Here is a 20,404-nt window from a genome sequence, read left to right on the forward strand (position 1 = left end):
TTGATGGTTAAGAATAAACAAAAAGATTGGAGAGAAAAAAAAAGAAAGTAATCGACACGAAGTGAAATGTGTGTGTGTGTTTATGGTTGAGAGAATCGTTGGGGATGAGGGAGGAGGACCATCACATCGATTTCACGGGTTCTCTATCGTTTTTGTCTCGGGGCGTGCGACGACACATTCAAATAAGTAACCCTCCCTTCTTGCTCTTCAAACCGCTTCCTCAAACCCACCCACTTCACCTCCCGCAAGACCCCGAGTCCTTCTTTCCCGCGACGAGATTAAAAGAAAAATCAATAGCTCTCTCCCTCCTTGTCTTCTTACCCGTCCCCAAACGTTCTTCAGCCACCCGTCCACCTCAAAGGCCTTTGCCGCATATATTGAAATGCGCTAAGAGGACTCTCTCTCACACTGCTTTGCCATCAGTTCCTCTTGGACTATATGGCTCTCTTCCTTAGATTCTCTTTTCTTTTCCTTATTCTTTTCTCATTTCTTTCCTTTCTCTTTTTTTCCATCTCCTTCTTCTTTTATTCCCTTTTTCTCATATTGTCCTATCTTTTTTTTTCTTTTCACTTGGTGTAACTTGGTCGCAAGTTCGTATATGCATATATGCCGAGAAAGGTGGATTTGCTGAAAGTCCCTGCGCCTTTGGCGAAAGAGAGAGAGAGAGAGAGAGAGAGAGAGAGAGACTTGGAATTGTCGAATCCTCTCTTGCATAGCGCCACCGCGGAGATAACCAACCCTCCTGTGATTTAAGTGAGAAGTAGCTCGATCTCTCTCTCGCTCTTTTCCACCTCAGACGAATGGCCTCGCTTTCTGTATATGCATTCAATGCGCCTTTCAACTTCCTAATCGAGATCCCGATGAGAATTTTCCTCGATGATTCGAAATACTCTTGAAAATAAGGGATTGTGGTATACGGAATAGAGAATTTTTAATATTAGAATTGTAAGGATTAGAAATCGATATTGAATTTCCCCTAAATCATTCAGTAAAATTTCACTGAAAATCAATAATTCTGTTTTATCAAATGTTGGTAAAACAGATTAACTAGTTCAATAAGCAAAGAAAAAGTTACTGGCAAACAATGAAATTCTATACTGAATAAACAGTAAATTTTTACTGCCAATACAGTAGGACTCTGGTTATCCGAGCTAATGTGGACCGGACCTACCTCGGATGAGGCGAAAACTCGGATAATCCGAATTGTTATTACAATTTAACATTATTATTGTTTAAACAATTATTATTTATGACAAACGGGAAAATAATATTGTATTTATTAATAATATTGTATATAATTTAAAAAATTTGAATTTATTAAAAATAAACTCATATTTATAAAAAACTAAAATTAAAAATAACTCGGATGACGTAGACTAGACTCAGATAATACAGAATCTCCTACTGGTACACCACCTCGGATAAACGGAGTTTTACTGTATTTCACTGATCAACACTGTAAAAAGAAGATCTTATTTTAAGATGAGTCTTAAAATCAGCGCTAGTAGTTGTAATGAAAATTGCATTGCGTAAATTCAGCAAAGCTACCTTAAAAATGTTGCCTCTTAAAATAAGACCTCTTTTCGGCCTTAAAATAAGACTTTCTTTTTACAGTGAAAATAAAGAAAACAGACTGTGGCGCCCTCAACAAGAATAAAATTTAGTAAGCATCATTTTAACAAAAATTCTGAGTTAAAATAACACTTTGTTTTTTCTATAAATATTTTTTTTAAGACTGAAAAAAAATTTTAAAAACGCACTCTGTTAAGAATTGTTGTAGTCTTGTTGCTAATGTTCTCGATTTGCGATGCGAAGTTTTAGGGTTCGAATCCTGGTTGTGCTTCAATTATTTTTTTTTTGTCATCAATTGTTTTTTTTACAAGGAAAAGAAAATTTAGATGTAGGATTTTGAAATTTAATAAATATATTTGTTTTTGATGGGTACCCTATAATATAGATAAAGAAGAATATATATTTGACTATATAGCACATTTTCTTGAGTACTTTTTAGCTGATATATAAAATTCAATTTTTCATTTCAAAAGAAATAAAAATTTTCTTCCAAGAGATATTGCGCGCTCTAGAATATATATAGAAAAAAAAAAATTTATTTTATCCAAAAGATTTCTTTCGCTCAACGGAAAATTATTTTTGCATTGTTATCAGCATCTTCTGCTCTCGTCGTGTAATGTATATATATATACATATACATTTAACTCTATGTATTAAAAAAAAAAAAAAAAAAAGTTCACTTAATTTTAAAAGCCTTTGAAGGTTTTATTTAATGGTCTTGACAATCTTATATACGTTTTTTTTTATTATAAAAAACCATTTTTACTTAAAAGTTATATGCTTAAAAATTCATATTTAAATCGTAAATGAAGAAAAAATTTTAAAAAGCCTTTTAAAAAGCACTTTTACGTCTTTATTAATAGATGATGTATTAACTAAATTTGATATGTTAATTCAAATATTTGCGATGATATAAAATAATTGTCAACATTCTTTTAAAGTGTATACACAAAGTAAGCTGGTTGTCTCCTTCCATCCCTAATAATAATTTTCATATGCATAAAATCCTAAGCAATTTCCGGGATTCCCAGGCTCAGTGTAATATCATGTTGCTGAGCCGTTTATTGGGAAAATTTCAAACCGTAGTTTTATACATGGTTGGGCAAAGTGAATACTTTATCGTCACCGTGTAGGTCGATTTCTTCGTATATATATATACGAAGCGAAAGCACGTCTCGGTCAACATGGTCTGAAAATATATTAAAAGTAAACACATGCATCCTAAGTAAGAAGCCAAGACCTCGTATAGGTTATATATATATATGTATACCTTCATCCCTTACATATTCATATGCGCTACAAGATACCTTATATACCAACCCCTCGCTCTTCAATGTCGCGTTTTATTTTGCGAGATATACCTTGGTACGTATATACACGCGTATGTTTACATTTCTACTGAAGTGCTCTAACGACATCAAGCCATAAAGTCTTATTTAGACTTAGAAAATTTACTATCTACGTCATGAAGATACTTTACGATTTTTAAACATATCTATAATCGGTTTGCTTCTTTCGCATAAATGTGACGTGCTCTGAAAAAAGTGGCCTAGAAGCAAAAAATTATATGTTATGTTCTGGAGTAGAAATACACACATTCCAAAATGATGATTTTTTATATAATTAAAATTTTTTTTTTTTGCTTTTTTGGTGATTTTCGTCAAAGCATTGTGATACATATTTGTGAAAGCAGCTTTTTAATCCGTCTATAAAATTTTTAATTGTTTCAGTTAAATCTATTTAGTGAAACAAAAATGTTTTATTTATTTTAAATTTTATTACATGCGGAGGTACAAATTCAAATATATATATATAGTAAAGTTTTAGTAACGATCGCTTGTAGAGCGTTCGCAAACACCTTAATAAATTAGAAAGAAATATATTTGAAGTGATCATTTGTTAATTTTATTGCAGCTAATGATTCGGACAGGAGTTTAAGGAGAAGGATATGTGTTGAAGGAGACGACGACGACGACGAAAAAAAAGAGAAAGAATGGTCCTTGAGCGATAATATTGTACCGCACGTTGAACACGCAGTTCAGAGAGGGACTTTTTTACACTCCAGTAAATTATGTAAGGTAAGAAGTTATTATTTACTTATTAGACATTCGACGAACATAATACTTGGTAGAGGGTGGGTGTGAAAATGAACTAAGACCACTATGATAGAAATTAAAAACGTGACGCGGGTAGCATCATCGCGCGCGGATAACGAGAAGATACGACCTGCCGGGAAATATAATGTTTCCTATATATGCTGCATTATATTCTGTGTAGTGACTAAAGGCTCTATAACGGGTGTCTCGACTCGAAATCCGCTTCACCATAAAATACTCTTCAAGACAGTTATGAATATTAATTTGCATTAACATTTCCTGTTTGCTTAAGCCCAGCTTTTACAACCAATCGCCAATTCGAAATGTCATACATCCTTATATATACACGTTTTTTTTTCTCTTTCTTCGTTAGCGATCGTTATCTTCACCCTCTATCTTTTGCTCAAAATTATTCTCCTTAATGTAATATACGCACTTTTTATCATAAAAAAATTTACATTTCTACAAATGACATTTTAAAAGGTGAAAACAACGTTGTATTAATTTACAATTATAAAAAAAAATTTTATTATGTAATTGAGAAATAGCGGATCTAAAATAGTGAATCTTTACGCATCTCTTTTATATTCTTTAATTTCGCAAAATGCCGAGTTTTATTCTGCTTGTCAAACCAAAGTATGTATATATCCTGTGAAAAGGAAACTATTCAGTATACAGTTTCTTTACTGACAAGTAGTATCCTGAAGGAGTATGTAATGGCGAAGATGTACTCGATCCGATTGAGTGGAAATGCGAAAGGATAAGAGGAAAACTGTGTATAGGTAGATGCTTTTTTTTTCTTCTTTTTCTTTTTTTCTTTTGTTCTAGGAAAACCTATATACTTCTGTGTCATTTCCTTTAGAAAAAGGGGTGTCGATTTCCGGTCTAATGTTCTTTGTGTATCGCTGTCTTTGTGAATATCCAATTTTGTGTCGATTGTAGAGAGGGAAAGAAAGAAAGAGTGAGTGAAGTGGCAATTTGAATTTTCTTTAAATTATTACTTCCCTACCATTGAATTTGAAATAAGTTTAACCAAACGTGAATCAATGATGTAATCGAGGAAAAGTAACAAATCACTCGACATTATTTTTCAAACTACATTATAGATAATAGATAAAGAGGGGCGGGCGGTTTTCTTTTCTACTTTTCTTCTTTTCTTCACGATGAAATACAGAAATTTAGTTCAAAAAGATTTGTTTCCAATAGAATAAACATTCAGGGTGAAATCTTTGTGAGATTTTAGAAGATAAAATAATTGGAAACTTTATTTTTTTTTAGAAAAAGAGTTAACATTTACATCAGTACTTTATAATAATTCAAAATACTTCAAACACTTTAAAATAATTTAGGATATTGCAAAATATTTTACGATACTTTAGATAATCAAAAATACTTCAAATTTTTGTAGATAATTCAGGGTATTTTTAAATATTTTAAGATAATTTAGAGTACTACAATGTACTTTAGGATATTACACTATACTTCAGATAATTCACGTTAGTTCAGATAATTAAGGATATTTCAGATAATTCAAAACACTTCAAGACAGTGCAGGATATTTCAGAATATTTTTGAATATTTTAACATAATTCCGAATACTAATAGACCGAATTCATTTCAAATCAATAAGGCTTGACTTGGTTGGAGCTGAAAATAATTTTCACCTTCAAAATGTTGTTCTTCAATGAATTTTAGACGACACGTATTTTTTTATTTTGCTGAAAAAAATTTTTTCTTTAAGTTATAAGGAGTTCAAATATATAAGTCGAGAACTTCGTTTTTGCTTTTTAAAAAATAATAACTGATCCTTTAATTTCTTAATATTAATACTCGCTATTATTTTACTGAACACAAAAAATTAACAATTTTAACCTCTGTGACAGTAAAGATTATTAATTATTATTTGATTGTTGCTATGGAAAAAGACAAAAAAGAACTATTTCAAACAGATTTATGAAACTATTATAAATGATATTTAAAAAGCAAGAAATGTGAGCTTTTAATCCATGTTTTGCAAATATTGTTGAACAAACACAAGATGGACAAAAATGACAACAGACATTTTTTTAGGCAATATTCCTCCCTATATGAACACAATTCCCAAAAAAATTTTAAGCAAAAAAAAGGTGGGGGTTTTTGAGTAATTTCAAATGAAAGGTTTTTAGTAAAATGGCCGCCATGTTGTTATTTTTAAATATTTTTTAAATTTTCCAATAGATTTCGAAAGAAGAATAAAAGTCCTTTCAGACACAAAAGGAAAAAGTGAATTATCTTAATTACTCACAAAGTTACATCACTTTTAAAATTTTTTCTCTTCATTTTAAAAAAAAAACGAAGTTCTCGACTTATATATTTGAACTCCTTATAACTTAAAGAAAAAATTTTTTTCAGCAAAATAAAAAAATACGTGTCGTCTAAAATTCATTGAAGAACAACATTTTGAAGGTGAAAATTATTTTCAGCTCCGACCAAGTCAAGCCTGTCTGATTTGAAATGAATTCGGTCAATAGATACTTTAGGATATTTTACGATACTTCAGATAATTCATGATACTTCATGTACTTCAGAATATTTCACAAATACCTTAGATAATTCAGAATACTTCAGATAAATAAAAAAAATACTTAAAATACTCCAAGATAATTCAGCATATTTTAAAATATGAAGATAACTCAGAGTATTACAAGGTATTTTAAGATATTTCACGATACTTTAGATAATTTACGTTACTTTAGATAATTAATGATACTTGAAATAATTCAAAATACTTTAAATAATTCAAAATACTTCAAATACTTCAAGATAACTCAAGATATTTCAAGATAATTTTCATTATTTCAAAGTACTTTAAGATAATTTACGATACTTTATGTACTTTAGGATATTTTAGGATAATTCAATATAAGTTAACACCTGAATGTTTATCCCTTGCAAAAAAACAAATGAATAATGAAAATAATATGGAAATAAATTCACAACGATGGAGTACACAATTTTTATTTCAATGTAATAGTTTATTTCTTTTTACGAGTAATTTCAATTTATTTTTTTTTAATCTATAGGACAATAAATTATTATATTTTTTTCTTAAAATTTTCAGTTCTAAGAAGAGGGACAATTCGTCTGTTTGCTGTCATCGTATCTTCTCCATCACATTGCGGAAGGTTCACAAATTTAAGTCATTGCTTCAACGTGGGATTCATCGATCGGTGAGTCGTTTTTTATTTAACACTTTCTATTTTCTAAAGGAAGTTTTTGTTTTGAATAAAAATTGAAATTTAACTCACTGTTGAAAGATTACAAAAGTTCTACTCTTTCGGATGAAATAAGGTAGAAGGGAAATTAGAATTTTAGGGCTCAGAGTATATTAATTTTAGAATATCATTTTTAGAGTTGATTTTTTACTTTAATTTTAACTCCCTTCTTGAATAGTTTTTTTACAATACAATATTTGGCACTCCCATTTTTGTTTTTCAAAGTAGACCCTATAAAATATATTTAGAGTTTCTCATTGTCCGGTTTTGATAAATGATTAAAAAAAAAAGGATGAAAAACGTGTTGATATATTGTATATTGGAATTGACGCCTTTTAAAAAGCTGTTTTTCTAATGCGATGGGAAGTAATCATAGTAATTGAGACTGATGACGTGAATTACTCGAATGTACATATATATAGCTAACCTTGCTAATAGGACTGAAACTATGATCGTTCGCGCAGGTATACATATATATATACATACATACATACATAGATAGACGTAGAGGCATTCCGAGATGGCAGCCTGCTAAGAGACCTACTCACCTCGACGTGGGAGGTTTGGGGTCGTCGTGCGATTTCGCAGAAGGTTGTGTGTATATATGTGTTATAGTATTGCAGATCGGTGTCAGAATATGTGAGAGATGCCAAGTAGACTCTGAAGGCGCTTTGAATTGTTTATTGTTATTTACTTTGTCGAACACGTTTTGAATGCTGTGAAAATTAGTATAAAATGATATCTTGAGAAGCGGCAAAAAATTAGTAATATCCACCACTATCCCGTGGCGTTAATTACATTATAAAACACGTTTAATTGGGAATTCGTTAGCATACTAAATAAGAGAATAAAATATTAATGAAATCCAGAAGATGAAGCAATGACAATTTTAACTTTCCTCTCTGAGATGAAACATTCTTTTTTTTCACCTCTTATTGATTTTGTTAATGGATTTTTTTTTTTGGTTATTTATGTAAATGGGATTTATAATCGCGTTACCATTTTTTCATTGATATACTTTTATGGAATATTTAAAAAAATGATGCAAGTCGAAAAAGGGGAATAAAAGTTAAATTTCATTTAGAATAATAAAAGTAATGTTTTTATTGAAGTATATATATGTTATGAGTTGAGAATATTTTTGTAGGATGATGTATATAGGAATAACTTGGTATGTGTGTGGGGTTTTCAGCGGAGAATTGGGAAAAAGGTAAAAGGGGTTTTTTGGTGAAAAGTAAAAAGGCAAGCACCGCCAGGGGATGACATATATTTTACGTGACTCTTTTATTTCGATACTGGGTTCGATCCCAGTCCAAACCTAATTTGCGTTCCATCTCGCGAGCAAACACTGACGAAACGACATCGCAGCTTTCTTTTGCCCTCCAAGTTTCACCCTCCCCCCCTACCTATCCCCCTCAGGCCGCACCTATCGTGAAGGTATATATATATATATATATCTCTTTCTCTCTATATACTATCTTGTGTATTTCTCGAATGTCCGTGTGTGCAGTGTCTGGAAAGTCTTTTCCATCCACTTGATGGAAGGAAGGATCACTATACGATACGAGAGGTTTCTCGTGATCTACTATATCGTCAAAGAAAATGGTCTCCTTTTTCTTCTTCTTTTTTTTTCATTTGAAATTCTATACCAACAAAAAAGAAAAAAAAATTAATGCTATTGAAAACTACGGATCTGATTTTAAATATAACTAAAATTGTCTTTAAAAGAATGAAGCCATATCGATTTGTGAGAGAGACCCTTATTTAAAAGGATCAAGTTATATTGGACAAGATTAAGGAAATATTGAATATTGATCTTCTTTTCATTTCATCAATTTCAATAATTCCATTGTCCATATTGCCATTCAATTTGTACTCGCCTTAGATTATCCTTGAAAAATTGTCCATTAAAAATTGCCATTTGAAGATTATCCTTTAAAAACCATTTTAAGGGTTTAATTTTCAATTTTAATTTCAAGGTTGCCTTAGAAATGAAATGAAATTTTTCATTGAATTGTTGTTTTTTTTGAAAAAAATCGAAAAATTATTTTTAGATTATCCTTTAAGGACAAAACTGACTCCCTTTGTCTTATAGAGTTCGTATGCTCAGAAAATTAAAAGGCATTAAAATAAGTTGCAACGCTTATTTTAATACCTTTTAATTTTCTCTATGTTTATAAGGTTTAAATTTATTACGAATCTCGTTATTTTAAAAATTATACTTTAAACTGGATAAAATTCGAGGCTAAATTAGATCATTTTAAAAATTTGAAAGAAGATAATTTTAATTTTTATAAAATTGATGAAAAAACAATATTGACGTTTATTTTATAAAAACTAAAAATTAAAAATAATTTAATAGAAATTTTATAAAGTACATTATAAGAAATTGTTTCATCAAACTTAATATAAGATTGACGGGCAAAGCGTTTCGAGGATATACAAAATTTAAATAAAAATATTAAATCTCAAGACTTACCGTTCTTCAAAATTGTCTGGAAGTTTGTTGAATTAGTTTAAAATTCTTTTTCGCAATGTATCGACTTTAATGTATTTATTAATTCACTGAAATCTATATTGAAACTAAAGTTTATTTTTTTATTTTAAAACTTTAATATTTGAAATTATTTCAGTTTTTAAATTAATTTTTTTGGAATTTTTCAATTTCAAAAAAAAAAAAATTAACGTAAAATGTATTTAAATTAACTTTAAATATTTCAAATACAATAACTTAAAAACACAGAAAATTAAAAGGCATTAAAATAAGCTGCAACGCTTATTATTTTAATCCAATTTTGCTTATTTTAATACTAAAATGGATTAAAATAAGCAGAATTGGATAAAAATAATAAGCGTTGCAGCTTGTTTTAATGCCTTTTAATTTTCTGTGAAAGTATAAAATAATTTATATTATATCTAAATTCGAAAAGGATGTGATAGAGGGATATTTTGAATAAAAAAGGCACAAATTAAATTTTCTGATAAACTAGCGTTTAATAGAATACGTCGAGGTTTAGTACAGTTTAGTTTTTGTTGAGTTTTTCAGAAAACCAGACGAGCTTGCGATGCAGTGTACAGGGAATTGTGTTGTTAAAGGCTTTCTCTCGGGTTGTAAAGAATAGAATTTGTTCATAAGTGTTGATTGGTTTTTTTTCTCTTTTTTTTTTCGTATTGCTCTTACAATTCATTAGTCATTACTTAATTTATTAAATTCACAATCATGACTTGTGATAGATTCATATCTCTTTTTATTTGAAAAAAATATATAAATGCAATTTCAATCGATATATATATACCCATCAAGATTCGAACGATATATCGCGATGGTACATCAAATTTGAGCAGGCAAACGAATCTTGTTCAGTGGTCCATTTGCATTTCAATGTTTAAATTGTCACGCGACATTTGTTGTGCGATCGGTCATTTCTATGCAAATTTCGACGAAAAGGGCTTAATATTCAAAATACGGAAATGAGACACTCACCATATGTGTACCGGAAATAAAATCAAATTTGTGTTAATCGAAATGCAAACATTGATGGATGATAATATCTATTCGTCGCAAAAGTAGATAACATTTTTTTGTACTTTTAGACGAATAGTTATTTTTTTAATTAATTTTCATTGATTTTTTTAAATAAGATTGAATTTTTTTTTTCATGTCATGATTATGAATTTAACTTTTGCCTTATACATTCTGTTCGCATTCTTTATTACTACTTTCTTGTCATTCTGGCACTCACATTTGATCAGAAACACACAAGCGTGTCGCTAACTTAAGTTAGGGATTGTACAATATTTCTCACTTAAAAAAAGCATCATCCGCGCCTGGAATGAATTTTTCCGATTATTATATAATTGCAGAATATGATATGTGATTTTCATTCGAATTGTTTTTTTTATTGGGTATAATTATTCCCAAGAAATTTTAATTTCCGTAATTGAGGTTTTTTTAAAAAATTTTTTGAATCACAGGCGCAGATGTTTCACAAATATGAATAATAATAAATAAAAAAAAAATATTCCTATTGACAATAATTATAGGAAATAAGGACTCGTATTTTACAATTGAATTAAAAATCTAAAAATGTGTTTTTACAAGTACAAAGATGTCGATGGCACGATTGGAGTGATTCATCTTAAAGTACGAAAGTGGCGTTAGAAAAACAACGAGTACCTGGCGTGTTTCGCAATCTTTTTTTTTTTTGCATTCATTACAACGAATGTGAGATTTAGAAGGGTGAGGGATGGGGAGGAATTGGGATAATTGGCATGAGGGGGTGAAAATGAAAAACTTTTTGTAAATCATCAGTGTATCATATAGAAGACCTTGACAATTGTTTGAAACCAAGTTAAAAATATTTTAAATTTTATCGTTTTAATGATGGATCATGTCCTTGCAATCATTTACAAATTGTTTCATAAATTGCTTTCGCAATTTAAATCTCTATTATTAATAAAGTCATTGCATTTTATGAAATTCCTATTTAATAATGTCATTACGCAAAGTTGATTCGTTTCTGCATGGATTTGAGAACAGGTTGTTCGTAAGGTTTTTGGTTGACTCAAGTATCACTCTTAATGATACTATGAAGGAATATATTGGGAGATTAACCTGTGTGTTTTTGCGAATAATACGAGCCATCGTAAATTTTTCTTTGTTTCCTTTTTGTTACTTATTCATCTGCTTTACTTTCGCGCTAACAAGTTTAAATTTTTTTTTTTTTGATGATTTTGGTTTGATTTGTTTTCTTGTAATATTTTTTGTGTGTTCTCTTTTTATATTGTCCAGCTCGTAAAACAGGTCGTAAACAATTTTTCACGCACGCGTGTGTGTTAGTGTTGTGTCAATTGTGAATGTATACAAGTGTATTTTGTGTTTCGCGTGTATCCAAAAATGGGATGGGAAAAAACAGTATGTCGCGGTGTTAGACTACAGCTAGTCATATCATTATGTATATATATATTTATATTTATATATATATCCAATAATATATAATATCCTCGTATCCTTCATCGTTATCTTTATAATTAGTAGTATATTTAATTACTTGCATAGATATGAAACCTAGTAGGAACATGATTCCACCGGCCCTTTAACCTAGTTGAAATCATCATTTACGGATCATGCGTTCATCACACACAAATACTGATTTCTCTACAAGTAGAAAATTTTCATATTTAATACTTGTATAGACCAGACGGGACGGCGCTCGGATCGATGCGTTTTTCATTTTTTTTTTTTTTCACTTATTTATATATAGTATTTTTTTTTTCTTTGCATTGTATATAAAATGTTTTGCATTAACTTAAAGACGAACGAGTCTTTACGTTAATGCATAAATTGTTTTTAAACCATACATAAATTTTTGTATACAAACATTATAGAAATATCTATGTATGGTAATGATTGCACATTTTTATCGCAAGTCTTTTGGCGTCTCGAAGAATGAAAAAAAAGCTGTTTTTGCGAGAGCAAAAAGACCCGCGAGAACGCATTCTGATTCGAGCGCGGAATTGTAACGCTGGACCTAAATGACGATTTTGTTTAGGTAATGGGTCGGCGTTTCGGGCGACCACATGGGACCCCATAGTGAGTACACATAGATATACACATGGCAATCTCTCACAAGAATTAATCACTATCATTATCATTTAGTATCTTTTATCGTGTAATCGGTCAAATTCACAATTTAATCGATATAATAATCATCAATGCAATAAATATAATAGTAATAATTATTATAATCACAATAATGGTGATAATAATAATAATAATGATAATAATAATAATAATAAAGATGATAATAATAATAATAATAATAATGTTAATAATAATAATAATAATAATCGCAATAATGATAATAATCGTAATAATAATAATTTATAATAAAGATTCCTATCGATTTTTTTTTTCGATAATAATTCGCCGCAATGGTAATAAATAATTAATCAATAGGATCAATAATAATTACGTAACACATTAAAACTCAACGAAAACTTTTCCGACATTACACCCTTTCGCTTACTTATTTCACTTAATAAAAATGGCGCTCGAGACCCGCGTTTTAACTCTGCTCGTTGAGATTCTGCTTTCGCTTTATATAGTGACGCTTCGTTTAATGACGAGATTTATTACGGGCTGCTTTCTTTTTTTAAAACGATCATACGAGTTTGTCATGCCAATCGTGATTTTCTATTAATGGCGTTGTGGAAAATGCTCTCTAATGAGAAATTAGAACTCGGACACACTGCGAATGAGAGCAGATTGTCAGCTAACCAATATATATAGTCAACTTTTTCGATTTCTTGGTATTTTTGTACTTTCCAAGTGTCTTCATAACAATGTCATAAATAAAGAATAATATGTTTACAAAAATAACTTTTTACAATTTATATTATAATTTGTGTTCTTGAAATTGAAATGTCGATTTTAATTTTTAATTTTGAATATAGATTTTTAAATAAATTAATATCTGAGTGGAAAATTCTTTTGTGGAGAGACAAATTTTTCACATTGCAAGAGAGTTTAATTGACAAGTAAAAAAATTAATAATATAATGAATATTTTTGAAATAGAGATAATAATGTTCAAGTGGAGAAGGTCATTTGCAGTCAGACGCAACGAAATGTTTTACGTTACTTATAGTTTACTGGGAAATAAACTTTTATTCATCAGGAAATGATTTCAGTATTTTTTTTTTTTTGGCAAATAAACAAGATTTGTTATTCAAAATGTTTATTGTTTGCGTATGATAGTTTTTATTTTTTTTTTACTTGCGTAACTTTTAAGAATTACAATGTTCATACACAAATGTTGTCACATTAGATTTGCCATCCTACTGATTGTGCGCGACCTGGTAAAATCAGATTTTATTTATATATCATTCTACCGCACAAATTGCTTCTTCTCTATCGCATATTTGACCCTGTAAAAAATGCATTCTCATGAAAAATGCATTTTCGATCTTCGTCTCAGTAAGAAGTTAGATGGAATGACAACCTCGTATGACGCTCTTGATAGTTGAGAATACGATTACCATTGCTCATCAGATAAATTTTTTTTTTATTTTGCTTTCTCAAACACGACAGAGAAAAATTTTAAAAAGTCTTCTTCTCATTGTTGACGAACTTTACTTGGGTGTTTAAAAAAAACTGAAGTTCATAGAGAAAAAAATTTTTTTTTTGATTTTTTGTAATGAGAAAAATAGATTACACTGTTTATGGATTGTAAATCGTACAATACAGATTGTAACTATTGACATACATTTTGTAAACATTACAATCTAGATTGTAAGTTTTACCATACAGATTGTATGTGTTACAATATAGATAGTAAATTTTGCCATACTGATGGTAAATTTTACAAAACAATTTGTAAGTTTTACCATACAGATTGTAAATTTTATCCTACAGATTGTGTTATAATTGCCGATTGTATGTATTACAATGCAGCTCCTAAATTGTATAATCTAGACTGTAAATGTTACAATTTAAATCTTATTCTACAGATAGTGAATTTTACTATACAGATTGTAACTTTTACTATATCTCAATTGTAAATTGTACAATTTATATTATAAATAGTACAATCTATTATTTTCTCGTGAAAAAAAATTTAATTTTGATGCTTAATAATTAATGAAGAAAATGTAGTGAGCTTTTTTTTTAAAAAAAAAGAGAAAGATAAGAAAAAATTCATCTAATGAGCAAAAATGGTAAATGAACGAAAAGTAAGGTAAAAAAAGGCGACTGCTGATATCGACGAGCAGAGTGGTTTAGCGGGCGTGGCAGTCAACTCCAACGCAATAATAGTTTCTTAATCATTCCTTATATCTGCACACACTTTATCACTCATTCATTGTTGATTTAGGAACAGCTAGTAGCGAGGTTCGGTTACTCTATCACGCAATATCCTTTCTCTAACTTAAAACGCAAAAAAAAAAATTTTTCACTTCCATATCTGCGTACACGCGTACGTACGTAATCAGTTTAAAAATGACTTAATTATAATATATGTATATAGACATCATCTCCGTTCGCCTCTTTCGTTCCTCTATTTAAAATTCGTGTGTACCTCTATTCAGTGAGGGTATGTATCGATTACTGTCAACAATTTGCTGTCTTTCATTTAAAAAAAAAATGCAATTTTATTCATTTTTTTTTTCATAATCTCGGGTTTTGTTTTCAATTATTTTGCAATATATTACTGATTTTATTATAAAACGCGTACCTAGTTTTGGTTTATTGAAATATTTTTTCAAAATTTAACGATAATGTCGAATCGAAAGAGAAGAGCGGTATTTTTTTTTATTAAGTAAGAAAAATGTGAAAATTTTTGGCGACATTTTTTTTTTTATTTTTTTGAAAAAATAACAATCCGATATCAATCACAATAAAGGGCTTTTTAGGCGCCATTTTTAATAAAAAAAAAAAAAAAAAAAAAAAATAGAAAAAAGAAGGAAAGAAAGAAAGAACTTGATCTCACGAACGCGCGTGTGCGGTGCGAGATTGTCGTTGCCTCATTTCTCAATATTTCCCTCCCTCTAAAACTTACTTCATTTTTGTGAAAAAACTTCCTTTCTTAATTTTTTTTTTCGTTTACCATTTATCTCTTTTTTTGTCTCTCATTCTTTGAATCTCGTTTGCTCTTCACGAGATTTGTTGTTTTTGAAACACAATTTTTTTTTTGTTTTCTTTATCGTTTCGCTTTAGCCTTAGGCAGTAAGCTTTGATTTTAGCAGTCTTTAAAAACTTTTGCGCGCGCGCACGCTAACTTGATTTATCTCTAATATCGCCCGGTGCATTTTTTTGGGCACGCGGTGCCAATTTTTTCATTAGCTTAAATAATCGCGATATGAGCGTATATAATTAGAGATTAGCCGATCGGTGAGGACGATATCGCGACAGTATAATTATATATATATAATATATTAATATACGTATATATAAAAAAACAATTTTACTCGCACCAATTAGTAATAATAGTAATAATAATAATAATATTTTTTCGACCAACTCGCGGCAGGAACATTATTAGACACGAAAAAAAATTTTCATGACAGCAACCGGACGATAAAATTCGCAAGTTTTTTTTTTTTTTTGTTTTTTTTTAACCCCACTCATATATCAATTCGTTATATTTAACCGAATCTCGTCTTTTTTTTCTGTGCGCAAGTCAAATGTGTCTCTCGTATTAGCATAAAGGCATAAAAATTTACGCGATTCCATAATAAATATAAGTACATGACCACATGCACGTATCGAATACAATATCATAATATTTAATCACAATGATAATAATAATCATAATAATCAATAATTCAAATGTAATAGTAATAATAGTCGTCACCAACATTACATAGAAAAGCATTTTTTTTTTTGTGACAGGAACCTCGAGTTGCTTAGCTTAGAAATATTTATTACTTCTCGTTTCGTTAAATCACCTCTTCTTCTTCTTCTTACCCCCTTTCTCCATCTCGTACATCTTTTCATTTTGTCTCCGATTTATTTTTAAACTTATATACCCGATTCAAGTGAGTAAAATCACTCCCCCACCCCGTTCTTAAAATTTAGTAGTTCCACCGTCGTCCTCCCCCACCCCAATCCCCATTATCTTTTCAGCCCTTATCTCTTTTTATCAGTTTCGCTTTTCGAATTATCTTTTTTTTTTTACCCTAGTGATTCGTGCTCGCGCGACGACCGAGTCGATTCTTGACTGAATCTTTGAAAAACGAAGGCTCCGTCGTCGCGCTTCCGGTGGCACTTCCGGCTTCATTTTTTTTTTCGCGAGTTATTTTCTTTTTTTTTACGCACGCGCGTACGTACGCGTATACGTTCATCCGGATAGTACCCGCGAGAATTCTAGTACGTTACAACATCTTCATATATTTATATTTATATATATATTTATCTACTTAAATATATATATATATTTTTTTTTGTTCATTTATCAATTCATTAATTAAATCATTCATTTATTATTTATATTTTATATATATATATATATATAATATATGTATATTATATATATACCTATGCGTCATTCTACAAATGCATCATTTTTTCTTTCATTATTATTTCCACAATTAAACGTAGCATTATCGTAACTTATGAGCTAATAGTGATTTTTGTCGTTTCAAGTTCTCATAAACTTTAGCGCTTTTTTGGTTTTAGTTTTATTTTTTTTTTTTTTTCTCACAAGTATATTTAGTCGCTACTTTTCGACCACGATTTTACATACGTTCATCCCTCACCTCCGTTCATACACACACATTCCCTATTCATTCCCCCCCCCCCCCCCTTCGATTATACTCTCACTCGAGTAGAGAAAAAAAATGAACATTGCCACGATCCTTTTTTTTTTTTGTAAACATTACTTTTATCGTTAGACGTTATCGATACTTGCCTCTACCATACTAGAGTTACTTTTTTTTAATTTTTTTTTTCTTTTTATTTATAACTATAATTATTAATCATTTCTTCGCTTTTATTAAATGTAATTTTATTATTAAATATAGGAACCATGTCGCTGGGTTTTTTTTTTTAAACTCCTTTAGCCATGCTCGGATGGCCCTTTTATTTTAATTTACTTTGGACGAGCCACGATTTCGAAAATCGCGAACCTCCACGGGCAGGAGAGCCCCTCCCAGCTGAGAGAATCTCCCACCCTGTCCAAACTGATCAAAAAATCAATTTCTATATTTATATATTTATATATATATATGTATATAAAGAATCAAAAAGATTCTTTCATCGGGATATAATGAATTGAAAAGCAAAGTCTGAACGGACTCTTTAGCAAATTCCCTACTCTCGCACCGAATCACGCAGTTATTCATACATATTCTCTTACACAGACACATCAATTCTCACACTTATTTCTAGAGGGGGGGGGGGATAAGGGACAAAAGAAACGATTCAAATATAAATAGAGTAGAAATAATAAGAGAAATAGATAAAGAGAGAGAGAGAGAGAGAGAGAGATACGTACGTACTCGTGGCCTCGGCGACCTTTAGCGCGCCGTTCTTCTACCCTACGATGCCGTAACTTTTTTTTTTTTTTAGTTACTTTTTACTTTTTTATTATTACTTTACATAGGAACGTTTTGTCAGACTGCCTCGACGTTTCTTCCGGTCGCTCGAACCAAACTCTTGTCTTATACACCACCACATCCGTCTCTCCTTCGATCTCGCTAAAATTTTTTTCTTTTCATTCTCAATGTCACTTTAGTCATTGTTAATAATTTTTATTTTTCCATTGTATTTTGTAATTAATTCAGAGGAACTTTAGTGAGTGCACAATTATGTTGCGCATGCTCGAAACATTGATTACAAAAATAACAGCCAACGGGCACGGTACTGGCGGTGCACTGATAACGAGGCCTTTCGCGCTTTTAAGAAAAAAAAGGCGATTTCTTTCTCTTTTTTGTGTGATTGGTCCGTCACACAACACATACACACACACATGTGAATCACAGTGATTCAACAGTTTTTGTTTTTTTTTTTTTTGTTTTTGTCAGAGAGCCACCGGTTACGAACAATATCGAGATCTTCTTCTTCTCTCTCGTTGAATTTCGAATATGATTTTGTTGTATACGAAATTTTGAAAGTAGTCTTCTTTTTTCGTGTAATCTAAAAAAAAAAAAAAAATTAACGCGCTCCAGCAACAGCGGCAACCTCCTGAACATGTTTTTGTCTTTTCGAGTCTGGACCATTGTTATTGTCCTGATTCCCGTTGGTCTGCTGTCCAGTTGTGCTCTCGGCAGCGGCACGAGCAGCAAGAAGTGTAATCTGGTTGACAACATCTTCCATTTCGTCGATTAATGGATTTGCCTCCTCGCCAGATTGCATATTAGCGACATTATTAAGAATATTGTCCAATTGCAATGGTTTTTGTTGTTGTAAAGATTGCTTGCCAATTTGTTGTTGATGATTATGATGATGATGATGATTAGCCTCAAGACGCGTTCGATGTTGAACCGTCTCCAAATGACGTCGTAATTCAGTGATTGTTCCATAAGTTCTTGTCGATGTCCCGCTGTCGCACAAACTACAAGCGTAACGCGGTTGCACTAAACGTAAAGCACCACGTCGTTGTTGATTGCCAAGATAGCAGGATCGTTGATGAGCCAATAATGTTGACTCCTGTGGATAAGCTCTACCACAACGGCGACACACGAGGCACAACTCACTCTCGATTTCACGACAATGAGATGGCAATGGATCATCGGCAGCATTCCCAGATAGACGCACTGTCTCTAATCCAGGATGATTTGGATCCTGTTGAAGAAAGGCCTGCATTAATGATCGTGGCACTTGAACTTGTGTTCCACCTTCGACCTGCAGTGACATTAGACCTCCACTGGTGACGTTTCCGCTCAAACTTGAAGCCGCTACTGAAACAAAACAGAAAAATCGGTTTTAAAACTTTTTTTCTTTCTTTTTCATATTTTCAAATTCAAGCCAAAAAAAATGGCTTGTATTTTTTTATTAATAGCTACAGATTATATTACACAAAAAAAAAAACCGGAAGATTTTAATCAAGCAGTTAGACATCACACTGAGTCAGAATATTGTAACTTATCAAATTACTTATGTAGGAATTTGTTCGTATTCACACTCCTAACCAAAATACCGGATGTTCGACTATTATTTCTTTCGCATAATTTTCAACTATTAATGTTGACTCACGTGTGTCTTTAATTATATTTCCCAATCCTATATCGGTGTGTGTGTGTGAGAGAGAGAGAGAGAGAAGGAGCGACTTATAAAGATCACCGTTACTCGAACTCGAAATAGGTAACCTGTCCGATTAGGCCAACGTAATTGATTTGTACCGACTTCGTTGTCATAATAATGTCCAAGCATATAACCCGAGGGAAATTTATGTAGAACCTGTTTTGCCGCGAGACAAGTAAATTGGTAGTTATTAATCTGTTTCGAAGGCTGCGTACATATGTGTGTGCATTGATGAAATAATTTCGCGATGCGAATTTTCACTAAAAAAAATATAGCAAAAAAAAAAAAACCAATTTTATTAAGAAATTCAATTAAACTTGAGAAAGTGATTTAAAACTTGTGAGGAGGATGATGACGTGCGAATGTTATTTTTGTTTTCTAGAATCAGTGAAAAAGTTATGATGTTTAATCATTTGCTAAATTACAGCTATTTGAATTAGTTAAAATTTTTACTAATTCAAATGTACTCTCTAAATTTGAATTAGCGACTATTCGCTTATTCGTAGCTGCATACTCTGAACTGATCAAAATAGCGACTATTTGCTAGCAATTAGCGACTATTCGCTAGTAATTAGCGAATTTTCAATGAGTGATTATTCACTTATTCCCAGCTGCATACTCTGCACTAGGAATAAGCGAATAGTCACTAATTCAAAGCGAATAGTCACTAATTCAAGGCGAATAGTCGCTAACTCAGATTTAGAGAGTAGAGAGTGAAATTTTACTCTTAAATTTATCCAA

General features: G+C 30.8%; 1 protein-coding gene and 1 long non-coding RNA gene across 5 annotated transcripts in view; one reads left to right on the forward strand and one right to left on the reverse strand.

Moving 5' to 3' along the window:
* Positions 1 to 20,404, forward strand: part of LOC127291159 (uncharacterized) — a 196,504-nt gene that overhangs the window by 22,849 nt on the left and 153,251 nt on the right. Inside the window, exons 5-6 of the long non-coding RNA XR_007844554.1 lie at positions 3,487 to 3,650; positions 6,769 to 6,877. This is a non-coding gene — a long non-coding RNA (uncharacterized LOC127291159). The remainder of the gene's footprint in view (positions 1 to 3,486; positions 3,651 to 6,768; positions 6,878 to 20,404) is intronic.
* Positions 9,892 to 20,404, reverse strand: part of LOC127291152 (zinc finger homeobox protein 3) — a 127,630-nt gene continuing 117,117 nt past the window's right edge. Inside the window, exon 6 of one of the 4 annotated variants that reach the window (XM_051320079.1) lies at positions 9,892 to 19,317. In XM_051320079.1, the coding sequence (XP_051176036.1) occupies positions 18,575 to 19,317 (743 nt within the window). In that variant the 3' untranslated portion in view covers positions 9,892 to 18,574. Of the gene's footprint in view, positions 19,321 to 20,404 lie in introns of all 4 variants that reach the window. The other 3 variants (XM_051320078.1, XM_051320080.1, XM_051320081.1) reach the window with 3 other exon arrangements.

Source organism: Leptopilina boulardi, unplaced genomic scaffold, assembly GCF_019393585.1.
Source record: "Leptopilina boulardi isolate dan_hultmark-lab unplaced genomic scaffold, ZJU_Lbou_2.1 LbouV2_126, whole genome shotgun sequence".
In the NCBI taxonomy this organism is placed as follows: Eukaryota; Metazoa; Arthropoda; class Insecta; order Hymenoptera; family Figitidae; genus Leptopilina; species Leptopilina boulardi.